The sequence below is a fragment of the Cavia porcellus genome, unplaced genomic scaffold (genome assembly GCF_034190915.1).
Source record: "Cavia porcellus strain 051 isolate PalLab524CR breed Dunkin Hartley unplaced genomic scaffold, mCavPor4.1 scaffold_1, whole genome shotgun sequence".
Lineage (NCBI taxonomy): Eukaryota > Metazoa > Chordata > Mammalia > Rodentia > Caviidae > Cavia > Cavia porcellus.
In genome coordinates this window covers 164,263,808-164,291,049 of record NW_026947484.1, presented here as the reverse complement: position 1 = coordinate 164,291,049, position 27,242 = coordinate 164,263,808, and the positions used below count along the sequence as shown (strand labels likewise).

At 37.6% G+C, this 27,242-nt stretch overlaps 2 protein-coding genes across 18 annotated transcripts in view; one reads left to right on the top strand and one right to left on the bottom strand.

The window, feature by feature from the left end:
• Itgb3bp (integrin subunit beta 3 binding protein) overlaps positions 1–25,624 on the bottom strand; it is a 64,764-nt gene extending 39,140 nt beyond the window's left edge. For 8 of the 12 annotated variants that reach the window (XM_063259426.1, XM_063259432.1, XM_063259437.1 and 5 more), the window contains exons 1-3: positions 25,458–25,624; positions 12,574–12,616; positions 2,969–3,101 (exon numbers count right to left, since the gene is read on the bottom strand). In XM_063259426.1, the coding sequence (XP_063115496.1) occupies positions 2,969–3,101; positions 12,574–12,616; positions 25,458–25,462 (181 nt within the window). In that variant the 5' untranslated portion in view covers positions 25,463–25,624. The remainder of the gene's footprint in view (positions 1–2,968; positions 3,102–12,573; positions 12,617–25,457) is intronic. The other 4 variants (XM_063259465.1, XM_013142830.3, XM_063259469.1 and 1 more) reach the window with 1 other exon arrangement.
• Positions 25,625–25,759: 135 nt separating this feature from the next.
• The window catches only part of Efcab7 (EF-hand calcium binding domain 7), a 33,880-nt gene continuing 32,397 nt past the window's right edge, over positions 25,760–27,242 (top strand). For 4 of the 6 annotated variants that reach the window (XR_010050909.1, XR_010050915.1, XM_023561197.2 and 1 more), the window contains exon 1: positions 25,760–25,935. The gene's annotated coding sequence lies outside the window, so the exon portion shown is untranslated. The remainder of the gene's footprint in view (positions 25,936–27,242) is intronic. The other 2 variants (XM_003479123.4, XM_023561196.2) reach the window with 1 other exon arrangement.

The window sequence follows — 27,242 nt, the reverse complement described above, 5'->3', positions numbered from 1 at the left end:
TGCAGTTATATAGTTTAGAGCACTTTCTTTTCCTCTCTTTTGAGCTGTCTGTCTTCTGTTCATTTAGTGGCCCCACTGGTTTTCTGAAGAGAGACACCCTTAGTCACCTCTCCAGTACGGGTCTGTGAATGGGACCCTCACCACCCTCAGAGACCACTAATCATCCTCACTTATTGAATAAAAATCTCGCTGTGTTTCTAGGTCCATATTATTCCATTTTCCAATGGAGTATATTGCTGCAGATGAGAACATACCCCAGGTCCGTCATTCTCTCATATGTAGCATCTTTTCTCTGGTGCCTCTAACACATTCGCTTCAATGCTCTGCAATTCTACTCAGAGGTGACTAGGTGTAAATTTGTTTTACTTTATCCTGCCTGCATGTTACTCAAATCCAGAAATCGCCACCCTTCTGTAACTATGAAAACCTGACATTCTCCGTGTCTCAGAACACTGCCTCTGCCCTGTGGAGCACCTGCTTGATGGGTGCTGCAGCCTCTTCCTCTGCTTGGGTTTCTCTGACCTCTATCAGTTTCCATCTCAACCCTAGTGGTCTCTGTACCTCTGCTGCCCAGTGAGTGAGTGTTCAGCTATGTAGATGTGTTCACCGTCCTCTCCCCATCCATCAGTGACACATCTGAAGTGTTCTTGTAGTAAGAGGAAAGAAACCTTTACCCACTTTCCTTTTCTGTAAAATGCACAACAGTTTGGAGACATTTGCTAAAAGAAATAAAACATGTAACACACACATACACACACACGTATACACACACACATGTCTAGCTCTTAAATGTACAAATGAACTGGAACACATCACCCCATTTTTGGCCAATGCAGGTTCTACAGAGAAGGAAGATACAGAAGTGGGTTTTTCTTTCTTTTATGATCACAATGGATTCTGCGCTTACACTCCAGGTTCAGCTGTGTATGGAAGCATAGATCAGTGTCAGGAGAAAGAGCATCTCCAGTGGAAAGGACTGAACACGGCCAAAATATGAGAGGGAGTCGGGAGTAGAAAATGAGGCAGAAGCAGGAGTCAGGTGTATGTGTGGCTGTACAAGTCACAGTAAGTGTACCGGATTTCACTCTAAGTGTAAAGGGAGGGAGGTGAACTGCAACTAATGTGTCCTTGAGAACATCATTTAAGGTTTATATTATACTTTGAACAATATTTTAAGGGGGGAATTGTTTTTGTTGTTGCTGTTTTGGTACAGGGAACTGAACTCAGGACCCTGCGCCTGCCAGGCAGGCGTTTGTGCTGCTGAGCTATATCCCCAGCCCATGAAGGAATTGTTAATGGAGACTGTGACCAATTTGGAACTTACATGATCTCAGAAGTAGTATTTACTTGGAAGTCAAGATACTACATAAGAGTAAGCCTTTTTTATTTTTAAAACATGTAGAAAATGATATATGAGGATGGCCAGTATAATGCTTACAAATGACACAATGTAGTTCAAGATGCTGGGTAACGCTGTCCTATTTTGTGATTCTTAGATGTAGATAACACAGAACAGGACATAAAACATGCAGGTGCAGCCTAATGAACAAGCAGGGTGAGTCAACTCCGTGTAACCATCCCGGAGGTCAAGAGAGAGAATATTGCCGACCCCTCAGAAACCCTTGCTGTCTGACTTTTTACAAAAGAGCTTACTTAGTACTCTAATCTATGATAATTACCCACTTAAATGTCAACTGAGATCATATGACCAATTTTTTTATGGGCAAAAGGAATGTTCCCTTAAGTCCATAATTAATTTCAATATGGAAATGGAGTATATACCAACTTAAAAATCTATTCACATTTTGGTTTAAAGATATGCTATCTCTAAGCCATTAATTTTTAATTAAAAAAGATGTAACAGATGTATAAAAATAAAACTTCAGGACTTGAGGAAAATACATTTTTTCATAAATTTTTGTGAAAGCAAACCTAACAGTAACAACTTTCAGATAAAAGCATTTGATAAAGTAAAATCAAAGATATTCAAAAGTTTAAGGTCTCATTCTGTGTTATTGTAACAACTCAGGTAAAATGAAGGCTTGTTTCTGTATTTGTTTTAGTATATGCTTAGCACTAGGTGAATATTAAAGAGTATGCTGAATTAGGCTAATTGCAGCTTATCTAAAACCCTTGTTATTAAATTTGAGCCTATTTAAGGATTTCTAGTATAGGTACTGACATATCGCTGACTCGATCTTTAGCAGTATAAAAAAACTATGAAATTGAGATCTATACCTTTAAATAAATGTTTCAGCAATAAGCTACTAAACAGCAACAAATACATATGGTCAAAGTCAGTATTTTAAAATAAGAATTTCACATTAAATTAAGTTTATGAAAAATTCTACAAATATTTGCAAATGCATTTGAGATACATGAAAAAAGGCAATAAAATACAACAAAGGCAAAATATAAAAATATACACTCAATCTGGACACAACTAAATGGGCAACGTGGATAAAATAACATTTCAAGCATCCTCTACACTGTAGTGTAGCACTGCTTGAGTTATGTGCCCTTTAATTTATGCACATGATGGATAGCCAGGCAGGGCTGGATCTGTGACCATTATAATTGATAGTAGCTGAAGGCAGTCAGGCCATAATTTCTGTTTAATGGATGGGACAGTAAGGGAACAAAGTCTGTAGCAGCATGTTAAAATAAGTGCTAGAAAGTTTACATTTCCGTACAAGGCAATACTCACATTCTAGCCTTTTCTATGTTAAATTCTCTAAGAGAAAAATCAGCTTGAGAAAGATCCATATGTTACTAAATCAAAATCCTGATCTATCCAATCACTAAAAAAAAAAAAAAAAAAAAAAAATCTTTTTTTGTCTTTGTTTTTGCGGTTCCGGGGATTGAACTCACGACCTTATGCTTGCCAGGCAGGTGCTTATGCCACTGAGCTAAATCCCCAGCCCCCCCAAAAAATCTTATTGTAAGTAGAAAAGAATGTTCTACTAACCATTTGCTGGACTATTTGTATGGTCCTTTTTTTCAGAGCTTGTAGGAGAAAATGGGCTCATCTGACAAGTTCCAGTTGTTGGAGAGTAAGCTGTAATACTTCTCTTCTTTCTGATTTTTGAAGGACCAAATGACTGGAAATAAATCATGATTTGAAATGGAAATATATTTAGTTATGTCTTTGAAAATACCTTTCAAAACCCAGAAAAATTCAAGCCAATACTGGATCCTTACCTTTTCTTTTCAGATTTCAAACATACCCAATCACCACCTTCAAAATGAACACTGTTCTTTCAAATTAGGTGCACATTCCAGGTCTGCACAGTAACCCAGGCATCTCTACTCAGTCTCAACACAAACAAGTTACTGCCTTCTGAGATGATCTGTCCAGAGGTTTGCAGAAGACTGGCTCTCATACCAGATCCTCACCTTTAATTTCAGCTCAACTGGAAATGTAATTATGGGGCCCAGGCAAGAAAAGCTCTCAGAGGTGTTATTACTAAGACCTACAAGGAAACTTGGGAAGGCTCAGTGCAGTCCTGGCCCTTTACCACAGTGCTCCGATGGAGAAAATGGCTTAATAATAACCAAGACAACATGCAAACCATGGTGCCTTGCAGGGAAGGCCCTGGAGCTCATGCCCTGAGCCATGAGCACTCTTCTGCGGCAGCTAGGCTGCCTAGCTGTGGTGTGGACCTCTTTTCATGAGTAATACATTTTGGTAACATTGCACATTTCTATTTATCCATCACCATTTGCTTCTGAAAGTAGTTATAATTTATCTTTGTACTCCAAGAGAATTAAAAAGTGTTTAAGGAATGAATGTTTTAAAAGAAACTTAGTCACACTACGCTACACAAAATACACTCATTTGTTCCAGGGCTCACTGGCACCTTGCCTTCAGTTAGGAGGCCATGCACAGCACTTGGACCTCAGAACACTGTGGTCTCAGCTTGTTAAATTCTCTGTCTTATCCTCCCCAAGACCTCCTTTTCCCTTAGCTTAAGTCTCCATTCATGATCTACTTTCTCCAAATAATCATGATCATATTACTAACTGCTCTCCCAAATCCTAACAGTTGCTTTCCATAATGATTACTGATCACTCAAAACTGCTAAAAAATGCATTATCAAGAAACATAACAAATTACTCCTGCTTACAGAAATGGGTTCTACGTCAGTGTGTGTGTTGAGGAAATTCACAAAAGAGTGAAAATCAAAATGGACTCCAGAAGGATTCTTGTGAGAGGGAAAGTCAAGGCTTAAGAAAGGCATGAAAACATTAAACCTAGAGTTGAACCAGATACAGGATTAGCAGAGAGGCATAAGAAAGGTTTGAGGGCTCATGCGCTGCCAGCAGTGTTGAGCGAAACCAGATTGGTTGCCTGAAATAATTCTCTGTGGTCAACTATCTTTTATTGTTAAAATATCCATGGCAAAAACAGTGACTGGCATCTTTCTCAATAATCTTGGTATTAGTTACAGAATTTATAGTATCAAAAAAAAATTTTTTTTTAATCGGTACCGGGAATAGAACTCACGACCACACACTTGCAAGGCAGGTGCTTATGCTGCTGAGCTAAATCCCCAGCCCTGGTATCAAAATTTTTATAGCTAAGATTTTAAATAACTTTTTGTTTTGCAGAACAAAATACATTTTTTCTTCATGTACACACAGCAGCTATGATGTACCAAAATTTTAAAAAAATATTTTTAAAAGTATCAAGTTATAACTGTAAAGCAATCTTTCTCATAGGGTGAAGGGATTTTAAGTCTCTTTTTCAGGTGGTTACTGTGACTGTCCCATCTTGAGTTTTCATTTCTTTATATGTATTCAGTCACAAACTATGGCATTTAGCCAACCCCTGTTCTTTTACAAGAATTTATTGCCCAGAACTATTTCACTGTGTATTTATAAGAAATGAAAGTCACTACTCTTTTTTTTTTTTTTTTTTGTCTTTTTCCTTTTTATCGGTACCAGGGATCGAACTCACGACTGCCTACTTGCCAGGCAGGCGCTTATGCCGCTGAGCTAAACCCCCAGCCCCGAAAGTCACTACTCTAATGTACATTTATGTCAATCTGTTTTTCTATTTTCACCAAAAATTATTTTATCCAATTGCCAAATGTCTATACATTATAACTATAAAAATTTCTTCTTGAAAACAATTTTTTAGCCTTCAGAAAAAGTGTATGTGAATCCTCATTTTAAAAATTCATTTTCTTTATCCTTCTGTTGGTTAAAATGTGTCTACAATTACTATATGGAGGGAAAACTGAAAATCTGTCTTTTCATACTCTCCCAACTAAATAGTCTCAGTAAGTGGGTCTTTTTATTTGTTGGTCTTCCAGGCACACACAAAGGTGCTTTTCACTCCCTAAATTTTGTTTCCTTCCAGATTTTCCCAAGGTGCTCTAGCTCTTAATCCCTGACAGTGCTAGAAAGTGAGCTGAGACTTCATCTAGAAATGTCACTTGGCCACCCCTCAACTTTAAAGGGTTATTTACTCATTAGTCTCCCACAACAAGAAGCGCTAAGGAGGCCTGGCTGAGGAAGGCCAAGTCACTAGCTAGGAAGTCAGTGCCCTCTGCACTTAGCAAGGGTGAGAAGCAGGGAAAGGAAAGGCAAGAGGCAAACATCTGGCTAGAGAGGGGAAGGATACAGGATGCCAAAAAAGCCAGGGAGATGTGTCTCAACAATTCAATAATAATTTGCAGTGTCTCTAATATTTACAGACTCCTTAAGAGTTGTTTAATGATATCACTAAACCAAAAAAATACGCCACATTCTAAGATTTGGTATACGATGAGCTCAAATGTCACTGTGCTTCTTGTAGAAAGAGATCTAACCTTGCACATTAGCAAAACTAAAATTTGGGCATTGATTTTCTGCCTCAGGAAAAAAAAATCAATGTTCTCTCTATAATTTCAAATAGAAATGACATTCTCCTTCAGTATCCTTCTCAAATTGTAGCTTGCTTCATGACCTTGTTTAGAACATATTCTACCAAGAAGGTGCCTGCATTGCATTGATTTTTTACCCACTATAAACAATCTAGAAAGTACTAACTAAGGTTTCTTTCACAGATAAAATATGGGGTACAAAGAGTCTATTGCTATTATGAACTATCAGCCCATACTGTCACTGAAATATTTAAAACACAGGCTCTCTAGGTACTTGGGTAACTGGAAATGAAAGGAAAGCTAAAAAGATATTAATTCTTACTAACTTTATGTTGGCTAATTAGGTTATTGGAAAGTCTCACTTAAGACTATGGGGAAAAATTTTTTTTGGTACCAGGAATTGAACTCAGGGCCTTGTGCTTGCCAGACAGGAACCTGGGCCACTGAGCTATATTTCCAGCTCTCAAATTCTTATTAGAAAACTAAACAGCAACTGTGTTAGGAACTTTTCACAATGGGCCTAGATCAGTGTTGTGAACCTTTTAGAGATGAATGTCAAAACTGCAACCCAAAGTCTTATTTATCATAAAGTGTCAACACTGCAATTAAACCTGAATGCTGAAGTTTTAGTTTAAGAAGAAGAACTCATACATTAACATCTTTTATCTTAAAAGAAAAACAACATACATGTTACAGGTTTGCCCACTGGAAAAGCAGTAATGGAAACCAATGAACTAAGCAGCTACCATTCATAGAGGGCTCTGCAAGGTTTGTGTTTTCTTGCTGTTTTCATGGCAACTCTGGAGAACAAATCATTTTTGGTTATCTCAGTGACTTCACAGGGACATGGGGGAAGAATTTGACTAATGTATTAAATCTGTGATAACAGAAACGTTCTATTTCTTGACTTGGGTATTCAATACACAATGTTATACATTTGCTAAAACTCACGGAATTATACACTCAAGATCTGTGAATTTAATGATATGTATATTTCACCTTAAATCTTTAACAGAATAAATTAAATGTTGGCTAAAACCTTTTGTACATTAGTATTTTTCATTTGTGAAAATTTCAGATACTAAATTTCAGATATTAAATGTTAATATTAAAGACTTTTTGTTATCAACCTACACTTGTTAGGAAGATGTTCGCGTGTTCTTATTTACTTACTTATTTGGAGGCAAGGTCTCACTACCTCACTATGGAGCCCAGGCTGGCCTCAAAAAGCAGCTACTGACCTGCCTCAGCCTCCTGAATGCTGGGATGACAGGTGCCTGACAACAAGATTCCTTGTGAGCAAGTCTTTACAAAGTGTTTCTATGGCTGTTTGTCATGTTTTCAAATAACCTTTTATTTTCAGAATATGAATTCCATTCTGATATATGTGTTTACTGAAGTATAATTTACACACAATAAAATGCATAGATCTTGCTTAGCTTTATGAATACTACCACCTTCATGTGCTGATGTGACGCCAGTGGAGAGGAATACCACTCCACCCACCCTAGAGGGGTCCTGTGACCCATACAATCTGTTCTCACTCCCAGCTTGGGCAAAACTTGTTAATTCCATTAACCACGCACACTTCCGCTTACGCTCGAACTCCATACAGTGACACTCATAACTTTTGTGTCTGATTTCATTTAATGTACTTTGAGATGATTTACTATGTATCAGTAGTATATTGCTTATTATTGAGTAATATTTCTATGCTGGGATATACATTACCAGAATTTCCTTTTCCATTTTCTTGTTTATGGACAAGGAGGTTGTTTTCCAGTGCTGGACTATGAATTAAATTGCTAAAAACATTCTTGTACACATATTTTTGTGTGTATATGATTTTCCTCATCAGGGTATCTGGGAGTGGAATTACCCCAGTAGGCTACAGGATAAATTATATATATATACATTTTTTTTTTTTTGTACTGGGAATCAAACACACAACTGTGCGCTTGCAACACAGGCACTTATGCCGCTGAGCTATATATTGTATATATTGCCTTCTCCTCTTCCCCTAGACAAGAGAGCAGACTGTGTGATGCCAATACATTATATATATATATACAATATACACTGCATATATAATATATAAAGTTAAATATAAAGAATTCTTCAAAACGTTTCTATCACTCAAAAACACCATCAATATGTAAGTTAAACTGTTCTACGTTCACATTAATCTTCAATTTTTGTTTGCTTTCACCATGTTAGTTGCAGTGTTAAAAACAGTATTTTGTTGTAACTCATTAGTTATTCTGCTCAGGAGAAATAGTAGTATTTCTTTGATTTTAATTCCTATTTCTGACAATTAATGACAGCAAATACTTTTTAATGTGCTAATTGCCCATTTATATATTTTCTTTCGTGAAATACCTGTTCAAGTTTTTGTTACTTTTATTATGTATTTATTCTCATTTATATACTCTGAAGGTCATTTTTGGTCAGATACATGCATTATAAATATTTTCTTCTCTACCCATGGTTCATCTATTAATTTTCTTAATGTTCTCTTTTTATGAGCAAAAAATTTAAATTTTGATGAACTTTTTATCAACTTTTATGGCTAAGGAGTTTTTATACATTGGGTGTTTTGTCTACTCTAAGGTCACAAAGATAGTTTCATAATAGTTTCTTTTGTTTTCTTTCAGAAGCTTTAGACTTCTGGCTTTAAGACTGTAATTATTCCTGGGTACATTATTATACATGAAATGAGATATGAAGTAAATGAATTTTGTATATGAAGTGAAGTTAATTTTCATGTGGATACCACTCATTATTAAAGAACTTTTCCCCTACTGAATTTGATTCAATGTTCAAAATGTTTAATAAAGTTGGGTAAAGTTTAATATAAAACAACAATGACACTAGAAACCAAATTTTCCACTGAGAATGGAGTTTTCTGCGGCATTTACCACATTCCCACCTGAGGGCGTTGCCCTGCTGCCCAATGGGATGGTAAAGTTATGTAAGCACATTGTGAGGGCAAGCCTCCAGGCAGCAAGACACTCAGACTAGTGTGAAGCAACTACATGACAAGCAGCAGAGCTGTGGCATGGGGGAAGAGCACCAGCCATGACAGCACTTGGACCCTTGCCATGGCTTGCATTCCCCAGCCATGTTATCATGAGCACCCTCCTTACCCCTGAACCTCAGTTTCCTCACTTCACCAGCAAGAGTGGAGAAGTAGGGTGGAGCAGACAGGGCAGCTGGCAGAGCCACAGATTGTGGGGGAGGAACCATGGTATCACACACTCTGCTCTCTTGGTTAGGGGAAGAGGAGAAGGCAAAGAATTCCAACCATGCTATTTGCAGCACAAGTGAGGGCATCTGTGGAAAATATTCCTGGAACCTGTGCTCCAATGCTACAGCTCTGGAAAGCACCCTGAGTAAGAAAGTAAAGTTGATTTTCTTCCAAGGAAAGGTAAATTACAATATTTCCTATGCTAGCGTGAGAAGACTGACATGAAATCAGACTGATGAGCCCAATCCTGGAAGGACTCCAGTCTGCTGGGAGGAGGCTGCGCATGTAGATGAGTGCAGGCCTTGTCTAAGGGTCTCCTCATAACTCACTCTCTGACAGTAAGCTGGGGACTGTCCCCAGCAATGGGTATGACGACAGGCAAAGGGGTGGCTGAGACAGCTGTGGGTCCGTGGCTTCTACGTTTACTTCCACTCCACTGCAGGTTGTTAGGGATTGAATTATTCATTTGCTCCTTTGGATAACTGCTCTTGGGTCCCCTTTCTTCAGGAGGCCATTCATATGAACATAAGCAAATGATTACCTTGAGCATTTTAACATTTTTCTTAATAGAAATACTCAGTTTTATGTATTATAATGTAAGTATATTTCAACAGTACTTTTGTTCCTGCTTTATCATCAGAAAGAACAACTACTTGGAGCACACAGTGTATTAAACTACCTTATGACAACAATAAGAGCTGGCTTTTCTGTGACAGTGTCCTTCATGAAACTCTTCCAACTGGGAAACATTTCAGGAGAGACTGGACTTGGTCAGCTGGCTCCATGATTCAATCCCCACCCCCCCCAAAGTAGTATGAGCACGAATAGGAGGCGAAATAGAAAAGGCTGAGCCTAGACTAGGAGAAGGACCTGAAGAAGTAGGCAGGGTTAGATAGTCTACACATGTAAAACATGATTCCCATTCCAAACATCTAATCCTAAAGTACAAGAGTTGCTTCACATGCCAGATCCACCCTTCACTGAGATTATACCAGGCCTTTAACACAGTGTGTGTGTGTGTGTGTGTGTGTGTGTGTGTGTGTGTGTCTGAAAATCTTCAGTTGATAATTGTACATTTCCAGAACTGTAGTGGAAGGAAGGACTGTACCATATAGCAAATCAATAAATATCCCCAGGTATACAGTCCCCAGAGTATCCTGTGCTGCCCAGAAATGGATGTATGAAGTAAAAACTAACATCCTTACCTTTCACACACCTGGTTTTAGACTCCTACAAAAGCGCACTAATGAATGTTTTCTATAGTATCTGGAGCCAGTGTCCTGTTCTGCACAGCAGAGTGTAACGACACAGTAGCTAAACAGAAAGGAGGCTCCACGTTCACCTGTAAGATGCATGTGTACACCACAGTGTTGAGACAGGACAGGCACAATGGAACGCATGGAGAGATGTGCATCCGATCCTGGGAGAGACCACAGAGAGGAGAACGAACATATTCAGGCCACTCAAAGACTAGTATACAGGTACAAAGAATGTATGCTGAAGTGGCCACAAGATTGATAAACAGGAGACAAACAAATGTGTTCCGTCAGAAGTCCTTACACAGAAGACCATTTTAGACTGCACATTAGTAATGTGCAGCCTGTACTGGCCTTGTGGAAATAAAAGAAATCACAAAGAGATGCTATGAATGAGCCTATACTAACAAATCAGTGTTTGTGTAGGTGTAGGTGTAGGTGTAGGTGAAACAAACAGATTCCCAGAAACACATGACCTAGTAAGCCTGAATCGTGGAGAGCTAAAAAACAGGAATAGATCAATACCAAGTAAAAAACTGAGTTAAAATGCAGTCTAATTGGCTTAAAGGTACAGACCTGAGCCAAATAAAACAATGTATTTTTGTAAGCCAGGAGTCTTTATTTGTGGCACTGGTTACCTTGACACACTCTTATCTGAAGAAAAAAATGGGCAGAACACCAGTCATGAGGACAGTTGTGCCACATGAAGGGAACAGATTCTGACACGGTCATTCCTTTCCTCTCAAATGATGTTGCCATCTCCCAGAGAGCAGTTTTGAGGCAGGAAAGAATTGTGTTCATTTCAAGCTGGACTACTCATCTACCAAAATACCACTCTGACCAAAGAAACAGATGTAGAATTACAGTCACAGCTGCATTCTGCAGAGAACAAGTTGGATAATGGTACTCTAAATTGCTAATTACACTGTTAATGATGTTTTTAGTGTCACTGCAGTATTTTGCCACTTTTGTATAAAAAATTTTAAAAACACCTAGGAAGTTTTTAAAATGGCGAATTTCTGTTTTGTTAAATACCAGTGAGTCTTCCAAAGAGAAATTCCCATAAAATCTATTTCTTGAAATGGCATTCTCATATGGGATTTTGTAGGAGTCCCTTTATTATGAGCTATTTGTTTTAATTTATTTTCTCACCAATTTACTTGCATTTAAGATTGTGGAGATCATAAGTGTGTCAGTATTAATGTTTGCGTGTAGATCCATGATTGGCGTGAAAAGATAGCTAACATATGTCGTGACACAATGACTAAATTTACCAAAAGTAATAGCGACAGTACAGTTTTTTTTTTATTGTGATAACCATGGTGAAATTTATTACGATGTTAGCACTCTGTTGTTCAATCCATGCCAACATAGCTGAGGGAGATAATTACATTTTTAATATGAAAATGTTACTAATGTTTTGATTTCACTTTAGTAGATTACAGTATGCAGATTTAAGCATTATTACTATCCCGTACTGTTTCTTGTACAATGAAGTACTAAAGTGGTAGGTTACTGTTTTCTACACACTAATTGCTACTAAATCATTTTATTAAGGTTTCTGAATAACTTGTTTTTAAAGTGAACATTTGAAGGTGGCCAAAGCCTTATACACATTAGATTTATAACAGTACTTTATATGCAGAAAATGTACCCATCACAATTATCTTGTATTTTTTTGTTGTTGTCGTTCTTTTTTTTTTGGGGGGGGGGGATCAAAATCACACCCTCTTGCTTACCAGGTGAGCCCTTGAGTCACTGAGCTAAATTTCCGGCCTCGTTCTTTTTTTTTTTTTTTTTGAGACAGGGTCTTTCTATATAGTTCAGGATGCTCTTGAAATCTCTGTGTTTCCCAGGATGGCTTGGATTTGAGACAATCTTTCTGCCTCAGCCTTCTGAGTACTGGGATTACAGGTGTGCACCATCACACTGGCTACTCACATTGATTTTTGTTTCGTTTTGTTTTCTTTTCCTTTTAGACAAAGTCTTACTATGTAGCCCCAGTGGCCTCAAACTAATGAGTGCTGCCTCAGCCTTCTGAGTGCTGGGATGATAGGTGTGCAGCACCACATCTGGCTTCCATTGTTTTTATTGATAATTTTTATATTTAGCAAGGTAAATTAGTAGTTTACAATTAAAAACATACAATCACGCAATCACACATTCTTAGGCAAAAAAAAATTCTTAGGCAAATACTTACATTTTCGTCTAACTGATCATTCAATTTCAGTGATCTTCTAACACTGCAAGCAAAATAAGGAAATTTTAGATTAGATTATGATTTAACTAAGCAAATACTTAAAGAAATATAACCACTCTAAGTTACTTTTGCCAACTAACTTTTATATTACTTATTAAAACAGAATAATATGAAACAATTATTTAAGATGACTGGTTTGTTTTTAATAGCATATTTTAATATTGAATCATAATTAAATATGAAATAGATTCCGTTTTTTACATGTGTAATTGTTTACAAAGACTACCAAACAACTTAAACATTAAGGTCATAAAGTATCTTGGTATTAGTACATTTACCTGCTTTAAAATACACAAACAAAAAAATCATACATAAGAGCAAGTTATTTATACTTCCAGTGGAAACACTGAGAACACACTATCTGCAAAGCTGTGCACTAGGTGCTAAAGGCGTGAGCAAGATGCATGGGGTCCTGCACATTACCCTGGTGTGAGCATGATCGGTGCAGCAGGCTATGACTTAAACGAGGAACAGATGCTCTATGTCTTTACAAGCCCCCAATCCACAAGAAACTATTTTTTGTTTCCTTCACTAAACTGATTCAGGAACATACCAGGTTCTCTGTGTGCAAAATCTGTTCTGCTAAACTGGATGCCCAGCTGTTAGTGATAATGCTTAGAAAGGAAAGCTGAATATTTATAATACTTTATTTCGTACAGCTGTCTTCTAAAGAGCAGTCATCAACATTTTATTGAATGCATACTAAATGCTCCAAGGAGAAAAAGGTCAATATAAATTACAGCTAGTTTTCCCAGTGACAAATGCAGCATTAAAAGTACTTTCTTGATCTCAAAAGCAGAAATTATTTAACGTATTAGAGAATTAGAGCACTATGCAAAAGACTGCAGTACAAAGGCTATATTACAGGACCTCCCTCCCCGATTTGTATAGATCTTACAAGTAACAATTGACTTATAAGCAGAATGGTCAACCTATGAAAATTATTGGGCAGTAAATACTAAATAAAAAACTAATCCCTCTACAAAGGGTTTAATTTTGCTATTACAGCTACACTAGCCAACTACATTATCTGAGAGTAAGTTGGCTTAAAAATCTGTATCTTTTGAACTTATTTAAAATCAATTTGATGTAAATTTTTAATGAAACAAGAACACAGGGGTGAAAAATAAAATGGCAGATAATTTTTAAAAGTAACATATTTCTATTATGGTTTGGAGTATATGTCACCCTATTTAGGTATGTGAGATGTTCTGGTTTTTAAGACACTTCAAACACTTTTTTTTTTTTTTTAACTGGGGATCAAACTCCTAACTTTGTGCGTGCCAGGCCAGCACTGTGTCAATGCGCTATATCCTTGGCCCTTAAGACACCTCAAAATTAGAAACAAACAATAAAGTTACACACTGCAGCATTTCTTATTGTTTTAAAATGGCAGTAAGATGCAGAATCTAAATTATGTCTTTGGAGACAGCTACCCACCCTGATATTAACTATTTATAGTATTATTGCTTTATCATCACTGTTCATTCTTAGAGAAAGTAACTCAATGTCCTGACTTGGAAGCTTTCTGGATTAGGTCTTAGGTAGATATAAGCAGCCCAAGGACCCATGTAAAAGTAAGTAAGACAGTGCACTGAGTTCAAATAGGCTTTCATCTCCCAGGTTATGCTTATTGAGAACCTAAGAACATGATTCACAAAGTGTTCAGATAATTCAGGCATCTAGTCACCAAATGCTGGTAATATTGTAAGTCTCTTAAGAGACTTACTAGGCAAGACTAAAAGAAATCTAAGAAAGGACTTAGTTCAGCAGATAGGGAGAGTTTGTGCAACTTGCCTACTGTTGCACATTTTGAGAGACAGAAGCAGATCTCAGGTCTTGTATTAAATCTTTGTTGAATGGAGAAGGATGTCAAAGAGAAGTAAAGAACAAACCCAAGGTAATTTATAATCACTTATTTTTACCACTCAATTAGAACTGAACCTATGATCAAGGTACTAATAATTTTTAAGGTATCAATCATTAATTAAACAACTACTATATACAAGGCCTCCTTTATGTATAAAAACTGTAACACACGAATGAGATGATGCCAAATACAGTAGTACTATGTTAACAGGAACAGAGAAGAACTGATGGACAAAAGATATAAAGGTCTAAGAACAGGTAAGTCTTAACTAGGAGTAAGGCATGGCAACACGTGCTTGTGGTCCCAGCACTCGGGAGACTGAGGCTAGAGGACTGCTGTGAGTTAGGAGCCAGCCTGGCATTCAGAAGTAAGTTAAAGGTCAGCCTCCACTACATAGGGAGACCCTGTCTCAAAAGGAAAAAAAAAAAAAAGAAAACCTGACTAGGTATCAGATAAACATTTTTTCTAAAATTTATTTGTTGGCAGTATTACAAAATTAAAAATTAAAAATATTTCTGATAGCTGTTTACAGTTTCAAGTAGTACCTACAAATGGACACATAAAATGAGCAAAAGTCTTAAATGTACATTTCTTCAAAGATGCATAAACACCCATTAAGCAACATGAAAAGATGATTACCAACTCTAATTAGTGAGGAAACACAAATCACAACCAGAGAAGCTACCATTTCTCATCCACTAGAACGGCTAAACAATGAAAATAACAAGAGATGACAAGGATATGGAGAAACTGGAGCCCTTATCCACTGCCTCTGGGATGTGAAAAGCTGCTACTGCTGCTGGGGAAAACACCATGGCAGCCCTCTAAATCATTCAACATGGAATTACCACATGATCCAGTCCCAAAAGAACTGAAAGCTGACATGAATAAATATTAGCATACCAATGTTCACAGAAGCACTGTTTGTAAGAGCAATAGGCAGAAGCAATCCAAGGGTCCCTGGCCGATGAATAAACAAAACATGGTAGATATGTACAACAGAATACTACTGTTCGGCCTTAACAAGGAAGGAAACACGATAGGTGCTACAACACAGACGAAGCTTGAAGATACTTTACTAAATAAACCAGTCACCGTGTGATTTTACTAATGAAACTAATCAAATTCAGAGAGAAAATACAATGCTGACTGCCAAGGGGCAAGAGGAAGGAATAGAAAATGATTATTTAATGGACACAGTTTCAGTTTTGAGATAAAAAATGTCTGGAGGTAGACAGTGGTGATAGTTGTAAAACAATGTGAATACTCTTCCCATTATGGGTGAGCCATCAACTTTGTGGGTAACTTCCCACTTCCAACTTACCCAAATTTTTATCTATGCCCATAATTCAAATATATTCGATTTTTAGGTATACTAGGTTTAGATTCAGTGAGCCCAAAATTCTAGTTGCTACTAGAATTACTGCTGTTGGAATTTTAAAAAAAGATACAAAAATTCTGACCTGCAATTATATATCACAAGGAGTGTAACCCTGTAGAATTAGGGTATTACCCTCAAAAACCATCCTTTATTTTCTGTCACTTACTACACAGTAGTACCCTGAGCAGGGTCCCCTGCAATATTACTAATACCGGTTGCAATGTTAAGGGGAAAAAGCTTATTATTTGGTTCCTAACCAAAACCCAGGATTGACACGTTAGAAACTAACAAAATTATATAATTTCAGCTTTTTTATACAACCTCTAAAACATTAGTTTAAACACAATTCTGAACGGCTGAGGGCAGGAACAGGGTAAAGAATAAACAGTAAAACAGATAAGATCCAGGAAGCTTTGATGATATGCCAAATTCTTCTCTAAGGTTGGGCAAATTACATACTCTCTCTAAGCTCCATAAGAGATGATAGTAATTCTGGCCTGTAAAGTAGTGACAAATATCTGAGTAGAAGATAAAAATATCACTTAGTATTCCAGAGCTTCCATTACTCCTCGCTATAATGGGCATGACACTGCCAGCTCCCAACCTCACATGAATGTTTAGAGGATTACTGGGCACGCTCATGAGATGCTTAGAAATCTTTCGATGAAAGCAAAAGCCAAACTCACATCACATGTGACTCCCTAAGTGTAAACTGAGATCTGAAATGATTTATTTTCCATTCTATGCATGGGAGTGAGCAAACAAGGAAAACCTATATCCCTTCTGCATTCTCCTTTTCATTCAAGCTCATCCTCTTTAGTGTTCAGCATTTCTAGTGGTCACACAAAAAGTGACCACCAGCGACTAGGCAAACGAGGAATGCCAATCTAGCAAGGCAGAAGGTGGGCCACTGAGCACAAGTATTTTAGTGAAGTTACTCCTGTAATTTTCATGGCAGAACTGCCCAAAACTGAGCAGAATGTTCTTCTCAAAATGTTTATGATATCAAAACCTTTCTTATCAGTCACAGAACTTGTTCAGATGGAACACCTGGGTTATTAACCACAGAATACAAATAGATAAGAGGTGAGATGTTCTTTGTACTGAAATAAAATGAAAATGAAGTCCCAACCATTTCACTAAAAAAGTCCTCCCAAACATGAAATACTCACTAATGTTCTCTTTTCCTAGAAATTTATAACACATGTCTATGTATATTACAGGTATTTATAACATGTATATCTCAAAGAGTCTCTATTAAAAGGGCTCAACAAGTCTATACATTTAAAACATGGTGGGCTGGGGCTTTAGCTCAGTGGCATAAGGACTTGCCTGGCAAGCGCGAGGTTGCAAGTTTGATCCCCAGTACAAATAAATAAATAAATAAATAAATAAATAAAAACATGGTAGTGTGTGATGTTTTATACATTTTTCTGTATGAATGATATATTTCACACGGCAAAAATACCAAAACCTGTTACTGATGTCTATCCTACTTCTGAAACTCCAAACAACCATCTCCAGTTTGCCTGACACCATCCTGTTCGCACTTAGGATCCTTCTACTCTCAATAGTGTGACCCTCTCACTAAACTTTTTATGTTAAAATAATCTGTGTATTTTCTCTCCCTATACTGAGATACATTATTAACAACTTGTATTTTTAGAACTCTGAGTTCTAAAAATGCTTGTTGAATTCTCTCCCATTAAAATTAAAACTACTGGGCAGTACCATTTTTTTTTCATATTTGGTTCTCCAAAGCCTAGCATGTTATACAAATTAATGATTTAATAAAATGGATTTATCTTTTAGCTAAAAATAATAACAGGAAGAATTAAATGTTTAGGTCCTTCAACTTTCTACGGTACCCTAATTTTTGTGTACTTAAGTAACTTTGGTTTGAAATTTCCAGATAAGTTATTTACATCAACCATATTTAAGGTAAAGACAAGTCCAGAAAGGATGTCATATTAAGCCTTATCTCTAAAGTGTCTCTTACATTGATTCATGTTTTACCAGCTGTAGAAAAGAGATCTAAGCCATAATCTCTTCAAATACTGCTTCCTGTCCACCCTAAAGTCTAAAATAATTGCAAAAAGTTAATTTTAGTTGTTTTCAAATTAGCTTCTATACGCTAAACTTTTTTTTATGTCACTGTTTTCTATGCTGTATTTTGGGCAATTTCTTCAGATTTTCTCATTCTGTAATTTCTTTTCCAATTGCATCTAACCTACTATTTAATTCATCCATTTTTTTCCCAACACTGGGATGAACCCAGGACCTTTGCACTGAGCTATCAGCCATTTTTAGTTTTTTGTTTGTTTGTTTTTAAAGAAGGGGTCTTGCAAAGTTGCCCATCCTCTTGTTTCAATGGCCCAGAGCGCCAAGATTACAGTCATGTACCACTATGCCTGGCTTATATGATGCTTCAGAAAGTTCCAAAAATAAGAACTCTTAGTTTTTATCCAGACTTACCACTTGTTGGCCCTTTCCCCGTTTTCTGTATCGTTCTCTCAACACACACGTATATAAATTATTTATGTGGGTTTTTTTCCTGAACCATTAGGAGACATAGCAGATCCTTCCTGTAAACATTTCCATGTTTTGTCTAAACCCAAACACATTCCTTACACTGTCAAAAATTTTAAATTTATCACTGGTAGAGCATTATTATCAACAGTCTATATTTCAATTTTATTTCTTGCCTTAATAATATCCTTTATACTTAGTATTTAAATCCAGGCTCCTATACTAGATCACTTATTACATGTAGTTATCAACTTTTAGTTTCCCTAATCTAAAACTATTCCTTATACTTTTGATCATGATCTTTAAGTGTATGACCATTTAAAAACTTAATTTTAGTAGAATATATTCATTTAGGGTTTATGGGATATTTCCTGTGATCAGGTTATGAATTTTTGGCATACATAATGATGAGGTAATTTTATATCCTTTTCAGAATGTAATTAGAGGCATGGATTGATGATGCACAGTAGTAATAGTGACAGGAATCTTGATTAAGATGTTTTCTAGCATTCTGTAACACATACAAAATTTTATAAAGCTCCATTGATGATTTCCTAATGCTATCATTCCTTTTATATTTATTAGCTCTCTACTTAAGAGCTTTTCTTTCAACTTTTATTTGTGTCACTAATTTTTAGGGTCATGAATTTTTATTTTTGCCAGTGGCTTTTTTTTTTTTTAATCGGTACCAGGGATCGATCTCATGACCATGTGCTTGCAAGGCAAGCACTTATGCCACTGAGCTAAATCCCCAGCCCCTTACCAAAGGCTTTTAAACCATTCCATTAGTTATTTTTATGTTTATACGAAATTTAGCAACATAACCATCTGCCCTTCATACTGGCTCCTGTTTACCTTATTTGCCCATAAATCTGCACAATTTTTTACTTTGCAGCACACAAGAAAATTACTCTCTGCATAACCTTGGAGTCAGCTTTTTCTCCAGTGAGAAGTGGTTCTTTTTAAGGAACAATGGCCTTAAGAAATTAAAATCGGGGCACAAAATGTGTTCATGATTACTTTCTTTTTTCTTTTTTTTCTCGTCTTTTTCCTTTTTATTGGTACCAGGGATCGAACTCATGACTGCCTGCTTGCAAGGCAGGCACTTATGCCGCTGAGCTAAATCCCCAGCCCCCATGATTACTTTCATCACACCTTGTGCACCCTTGCAGTGGACTGAGTTGAAGTGTTTGTGTGTACACATGCGTGCACATACTTCTATCTCTATCTTTAAAATGTGCATTTTAAGATATATACATGATTTCATGTTGACACGTCTAGTGTTACAATACAGTGTCTGAAATTCCTTTATCCAAAAGTGAGAAATCTGGCTCCAGTCATCTGCAATACACTTACTCATCTGCATTAATAAACCAGTTTCAGAAGTGCTGGCACATACCACAGTGGGGGAAAAAAACCTCTCAATATTTGCCTAGGAGATTTTATGTAAAATTCATATACAGTGCGAAGTTATAAGTAAAAACACAGTCATATATTTAACCCGATTCCCAATATTCACTATTACTTAAGAGATTCAGATTTTCATCTGGCGTCTTTAGCCCAAAGAACTTCTGTTAGCATTTCTTCTTAGCAGGACTGCATGTGATATATTCTCAGATTTTGGTTATTTAGTATTTTTAATTCATCTGCATTTTTGAAGGAAAGTTCTCTACATACACAATTTGTGATTGGCAAGTTTTTGTTTTATTTTAGCACTTTAAAAATTTTATGCTACTGTCCCCTGCCTTTTATTATTTTTGATAGTAAGTTGCATTTGAGTACTTTTCATTCCATGTGAAATATCAATTTTCTAAGGCTGCTTTCAGATTTGCTCTTTTAGTTTTCATCAGGTTGATCCTAGGATGTACAAGTGCACATACATAAATGTATACATACGAACTTAAACTCAGCTGGAATTTACTGAGCTCCTTGACTTGTAATTTTATGTTTTCAGGAAAACCGAGAAATTTAGGAGCTATTATTGAAATACTTTGTTTCATTCCATTCTCCTGTGTCTAGGACTCTACATATTAGACCACTTGAATTTGCACCATGAAGTGTAGAGGTTTCTGTTCTTTTTTGTTTCTTCAATTAGATTGTTTCTATGTCTTCAAGTTTATTAACCTTTTCTTCTGCCATGGAGTTTATAGAGTGTTTTCACTCTAGACATATTTTCCAGATACAAAATTACTATTACTCTTTTTCATTTCTCTCACTAGTTTCTATTTCTGAAACTCCAGGTATTCTTCCACTGTGACTTTTTCTTTCAAGTCCTTTAACACTTATAAATCCTTTTAAGTCTGCTGATTCTAGATTTTGTGTAGAGGGTCAATTTTAGCTACTGTTTTCTCAGCAACAGCTCCCATCTTGTTGTCTGTTTTTTATTGTACACTACACACTGTAGATAATAGAACACAGACTGTTAGTTCTATTATCTTATTCTGGACAGTCTTAAATTTGGTTTTTGCCATGTACTTGATTCAACTAAATTTACTCTAAACACTGTCTTTGCACCAGCTGACCTCTGTACATTTTTTTTGTTGTTGTTGTGTTTTTCCTTTTTATCGGTACCGGGGATCGAACTCACGACCGCCTGCTTGCAAGGCAGGTGCTTACACCGCTGAGCTAAATCCCCAGCCCCTTCTCTGTATATTCTTTATGCAGGATTCTAGGTACTGATTCCTCTCAAGGTTCAGACCTCCCTAATCCAGATGTAGCTCAGAAACCCAGCTATGATACGGGTAGTCCAGTTCTCTCTTCACTAGATTTCCCTTTGTTTTGCAGCAAGTCTCATAATCCCCAACTCTGTGCTCTGATTCAAGCCAGTACCATAAATAAGAGTGTACTACTGGCCATCCTGCACAGCTGTCCTGCACAGCACAGGCGGCTAGCAGACTGACTGCCACACACACTAGCTTTGACTGTCAAGTGTTAGCACCTCTCCAATTGGCTACATTAAGTAGTTGTCTTTAATATCTGTCCAGAGTTTAAAACCCTTATCTATCAATGGAAGACTTATTCTAATACAAACTACTTTGACATGGAATTCCATTCACACGGTTTTTCTTTTAATAATCACTTTTGTTTCTTTTTATCTAATAGCCAGGTGTGGTGGCTCAATCCTAACTCTTTGAAGGCCGAGACAGGAGGATCTCCATAAATTCAAGGCCAGCCTAGGCTACCCTGTCAAAGGCCAGCTTAAACCCCCCCCCCAAAAAGAGTTATTTAATAGTTCCACTTTAAAATCGGCCTGGGACCAGGTTTGGGGTTCATGCCTGTAAACCTAGCACTCTGGGATAGTGAGCTAAGACTATTACAAATCTGAGCTCAGCCCGCGCAATTCAATGATTAGCAACTCTGTCTCAAATGAAAAATAAAAAAGGGCTGAGCATGCAGCTCAGTGTGGAGGCTGTTAGTTCATTTCCCAATATTGTAAATAAAAAAATAAATAAAATATTTGTGCTTATTTTTTATATTCTATAATATTTCTAATTTAACTTTTTGTTTCTTTAAACATTAAAACTATTTCATATATATTCCTTATAAATCCACTTTGCAAAATCCTTGGAATCTAATTCTGTTGAATAGTATGATTACAACTTCGACTTGTAATAGTTACCTTTCATGACTAGCTATCTGTGATCTCTTGGTGATTTCAACTATGGAAAAATTAGGGACTAAACTGAGGCTGCCATCCTCTAATAATGTACATTTGATCTCTTCAGTAGCTAAGGGACCAAAACCAAAGGCAGTCATTTACCCACTGTCTTAGCTTAATTGCTAAGTCTTAAATGTTAACTCCCTTCCCCACCTCTAGCCAGTCTGTCCAATACAACATGAATGTGTGTGTGTTTTCTAAAAATCTTACCTTTTTCCCTATACCGACTCCTTATAGTTTGATTTCACGTCATAATTTTTAGTTTATCCCTTGAGGTTTAATTTCCTATGAATCTTCCAATGCAACAGAAAATGTGATTTATAGAGAATCTAGTTGTTTTGAATGAAAACTTTCAAAGATTCCAGTCTGTGTATCAGGGGAGTTTCTTATGCCATTATGAAAGGGTACACTATGCTTTATTGCAAGCCACCAACTTTTCTAAGTTGAAAAGAATTATACTTAAATTTCTTATTTCTCACAGTAAGTACTAAGGATGCTAACAATCTTTTAAAAAATGCAGGATTAGGGGCTGGGGATTTAGCTCAGCGGCATAAGCGCCTGCCTTGCAAGCAGGCAGTCGTGAGTTCAATCCCCAGAACCGATAAAAAAAAAAAAAAAAGACAAAAAAAAATGCAGGATACTTTTAAAAGAAATTACATAACTCTGAATATCTGCCATGATTCAAGGGACATTTATGAAATGGCTACCTGTACTGGACCTGTACATCATTTCATGACATCTGTTTCTTTACAATCAATCCACAAAACAAAAATCAATGCATTTGGCAATGGCATCAGCATGACTACAAACTCAAGGTGCAATAAAATAGGTTAGCAAATCCAGAATATACTTATAATCACTTTCTTTTTTATTATGAAAAAAAGGCACCTCTTAAATGTCTCTCAAAAACTCGAAGATTTTTATAAAAACATTAGCAGAATGGAGCCTGCTCTGAGAAATACTGTTTCAAATAGTTTTCTCCAACACTAAAGCTATTCCAATATTCTAACTTTATACTTCAGAGTTTGGACAGAATAAAGTTAATCCTCACAGAAATTCAGTGTTCTTGATTGAACTAGGATGATAATGGACATTAATTAGAATAATGTGGTGAATGGTACCAGGAAGTTTTATACAAGAAAGCATGGGAGGGGAAAAAAAACACTAGAAAGAGATATTTACATCAAACATTATTGTATGCAATTCTTTTTTAGTTTCTATTACTTCACCATGTAAGTTAAGCTACATATTTATTAAGAGATGTTACACAAGCATGTATTTAAAATTTCAAAGGCCATGAAATCTCTCAGGACAAAGCAGAACTACAAATTTACGGAAACAGTCTTTTCCTCTCTGCATCCAGCTTTACATTTTTAAAAATCTTGATAGCAGGCAAGATCAAATAATTAGATAGTAAAACAGCAGCTTTAAAAAGTTACATCATAAACCTGTAAAAATGGGATCATACATCTGATTAGCAGAACTAAGAGTCGTCTTGGTTTGTCATATCCCCAAATCCATGATTTTCTCACTTCCAATCTAAAAAGAATTGAGGTTTCAACCTGGGAAGAGCAATGGCATTCCCTTTAGTTTATAATGTACGTACAAATAGTAGTACATTTTCAAGGGAAGACCAGTAGCAACCATGATCTAATTCTCTTGTTTCCCCAGCTTTAAGATGGCAAGCATCCAAAGTACAAAACAGAAGGTGGAGAAAACTATACTTACTGAGAACTTAAGATGATATATAATCTCCAAATTCTTAAAATTTAAGTTGTATGTCATGCATATTAAAGAATTAATGTAACAAGTACAAATTATAAAACCTAAGAAATAAGCACCCAAAACTCACAATTTAAGAACTAGGTTATTACCAGTGTGGCTGAATACACACACCTTCCTGCTGCTTCTCTATTCTGCTTCACCAAAAGGCACCCAGAAACTGAATCTTGTAATTCATCATTTCCCTGCCCTTTTCCATAATGATCTCACATAACCCCAAATAATAGCTTGTTTTTCTAGACATACACTATATGTGGTCTTTTACAAATTGGTTCTTTCAGTCATGGGTTTTTGTTTTTTTTGGTCTTTTTGAGACAGGGTCTTGCTGTGTAGTTCAGGCTGGCCTTGAGCTCACTTTGTAGCCTAGGCTGGTCTTGAACTCACAGTGATCCTCCTGCCTCAGCCTTTCGAGTGCTGGGATTTCTGGCTCTCAGTCACATTTTTAAGATACATCTCTCTACTCTTGTCACTGGACATTAGCTCTTTCCTCAGGGATTATAAAGACTCAAATATAGGTTACCATTTTTGTGCATCTTTTTGCTTGCATGGCAATTACTATTTAATACAAGTATTTCCCCTATTTTACTTTGCATTTTACTCACACCTTAAAAGACCCAAGGAAGGTTACTGTAGAGGGCAGGTTCTATGCTCACCGGGGGAAAAGGTGCAGCCAGAAAATTACACACATTGGTGATCCCCCACTTTTCTTTGGTGACTTTTAAAAAAGTTTCTACGGAGTAGCCAGCTGTGTTTTACTGTCTCGATCTAAGGTGAATGAAAGTGGGAAGACTAAATATATAGCAAAACCACTGTCATTCGCGATGATAAGATTACTGGTGTTAGATGAGATTTAAATATCCTGAAAAAAATTTTAAAAAATAAGAAGAAAACTGCGTCAGGGACTTGGGGACCAGTGAGTCTTTAGTGAAATCCAGGTACCCAGACCCAGTCTATGAAATCACTCACGAGCTTCTTTGAACTCACTACTCTAGTCGAGGCATTACAGAGCTTTACCATATACAGACATGTTTTGATAGGCTGCCCCCTTGTAAATTTACCTTGAACTACTTCCAGGTGGACATCACCTATGGACTATAAAATCTGTAAGAAAAGAATTAAGATTTGCCATGTACACGTACCAACTACTGCAAACAGGTACTGATAAAAATTAGAAAAAATGTGAATCACGTGAAGCGACACACCAGGTACAGTCCTATCATCAAATCACTGTGTTAATGACATTTTCTGTCAAGCTATTCTGGATTTGGAATTATATCATACATATATCTTGACTGCTTTGCCATAAATATTTATCTATGTAGAAAACTGTATTTTAAAAATCTAATTTCAGGATACACAATTAGAGCAAAATAATAAATTAAAAAACATAACGCTACTCATAGGGGAAGAAATGCCCCAAAGGCTAACGCGCACCTCGATGGGCCGGACGACAACGGGTTACAGGAGGGTGGGTGGAGCTACGCCCCCCCCCCAAAAAAAAAAACCCGGGAAAACTGAAAAGGCTTTTCGGCCAACTCCTATCTGCTCTCCTTGCTCATACAGGGACACTCAAATCAAGACTGCCCGGGAAAGGAGATACCTACCGCATTTCGGGACTCGGGAGGCGCCACCACTGCTGAGGAAAGGAACTGCCCGCTTCTCCACACCTTGAGGACCAGCCTAGCAGACGCGACACCGGAAACGCAGCGCTAGGATGCCGCGTCACACCTTATGCGACCCGCCGGACACATGCTCCGCGCCACGAAAGAACCGAGGGCGCACATGTAAACAGAGGTGTGGAGGGAATCGAGGCCTAAAACCACCTGTCCTACGCAATACATGATCCTCTCACACTATTTTAGCCATAGAAACCCGGAACAGAGGAGCAACAGCCATACATATCTTCTCTGAATCTGTGATTCCGGTTTCTAGCCGGAATGTTTTGGAAAGTGCTCCGCACCTTACTTCCGGTGGAGAGGAAAAGGCGCGGTTGCCATGGTAACCGGCGGCCGGCGGACGTCTGTCAGGCGGCTGAGGGGACCCGGAGTCGTTGAGAGCTGCGCGTCCTCGCCGGTGACCCGGGTGAGGCAGCTCGCTGTCTCGGCCTCCTCCTTGCCCTGTTCCTCCCGTGCGGCTTTCTCTTCCTGCCCGCGGCCTTTCCCTTCCCTGTCAGTCGTCCCCGCGCGGCCCGACACGGCTTTCCGGCCCGGGGTCCAGGCCCTGGGCTCCACTGCGGCCGCAGCGGGCTCGGGCTGCAGTTTAAATAAAGGAGGTTTCCGAGCCCGAGGGGTGGGTGCATTTCTGTCTTTATGTGCGCTCCACTCTCGTCTTCCTTCCCAGCAGGGAAAAATCGAATCCTGGAATATTTCCGCTGTGGGATTTTCACGCGAGACAGTCGCCCCGTTGCAAAGCGTATTTGAATAAGATCTAACAACATTTAGATGCTGAAACCGCTTGTTGCAGAGGGAGCATTCATTCTTCCGCGTTGCAATTACCGCCCCCCCCCCATTTGCCAGGAGTTCTGCGCACGCATATGTGTTTAAAACGGCGATGTTAATTATAGTGATTCCAATTTGCAGTAACCAGACTGTGACACCACATCCCTGTGGGGTCCTTCGAAATCTGGCGTAATATGAAAGTGTCAGGCAGGCAGCCTGTGTATTATAAATAGGGTACTTCATCCATGATAAGTGATTATTATCTTTCTTTCCCAAGTGTAAAAGACCTATATAATTCAAAAAGGTGCCAGTGATTTAGGCCTCCTGAGTAAGAATCCAATGAGTCCTGAAGGGGACCCTACCTGTGTCATCTTATTGTTGAACTTGAAATATTCAATTTATTAGGTTGGAATGTATTTTTAGCCGTCAGCTGGATAAAGTAGTGTTGGGAGCTGTTAGACCTCCAGCACAAGTCGGACCGCATAGAAGCCATTGTTTAAAAAAAAAAAAAAAACCTTCCTCCACAATAACAAGGGAGACGCTTATTGAAATTCACCACTTCTCAGTGCTTGCTACCAGCTAGGTGGAACTTTGTGTCTCAATTTGTTCATCTGGGAAACGGACAAAAGGTACCCGATCACAGTGGTGTTGATAAAACAAAATGTTGCACAGTTCATTAAGCTCGCACGAGCAAAAGTGCTGTGTAAACCCAAAATAATAGAAGAACACAGTAAAGTCACAATGGTAACCCTATAATGGAATTTTCAAAGTTCAGTTGTGTGAAATACTAAATCCAGATATTAGTGAAATGATGTGGTTGATCCTGTTGTTTGAGGGTGGGTGCCACCTGCCAGTTCCTTGAGATAAAAATTCTCATGGAGTTTCCCATTATCTGTAGTTTATTGCACACTTGTTTGAGATCAGGCAGTTAATACTTCTCATACATTAACT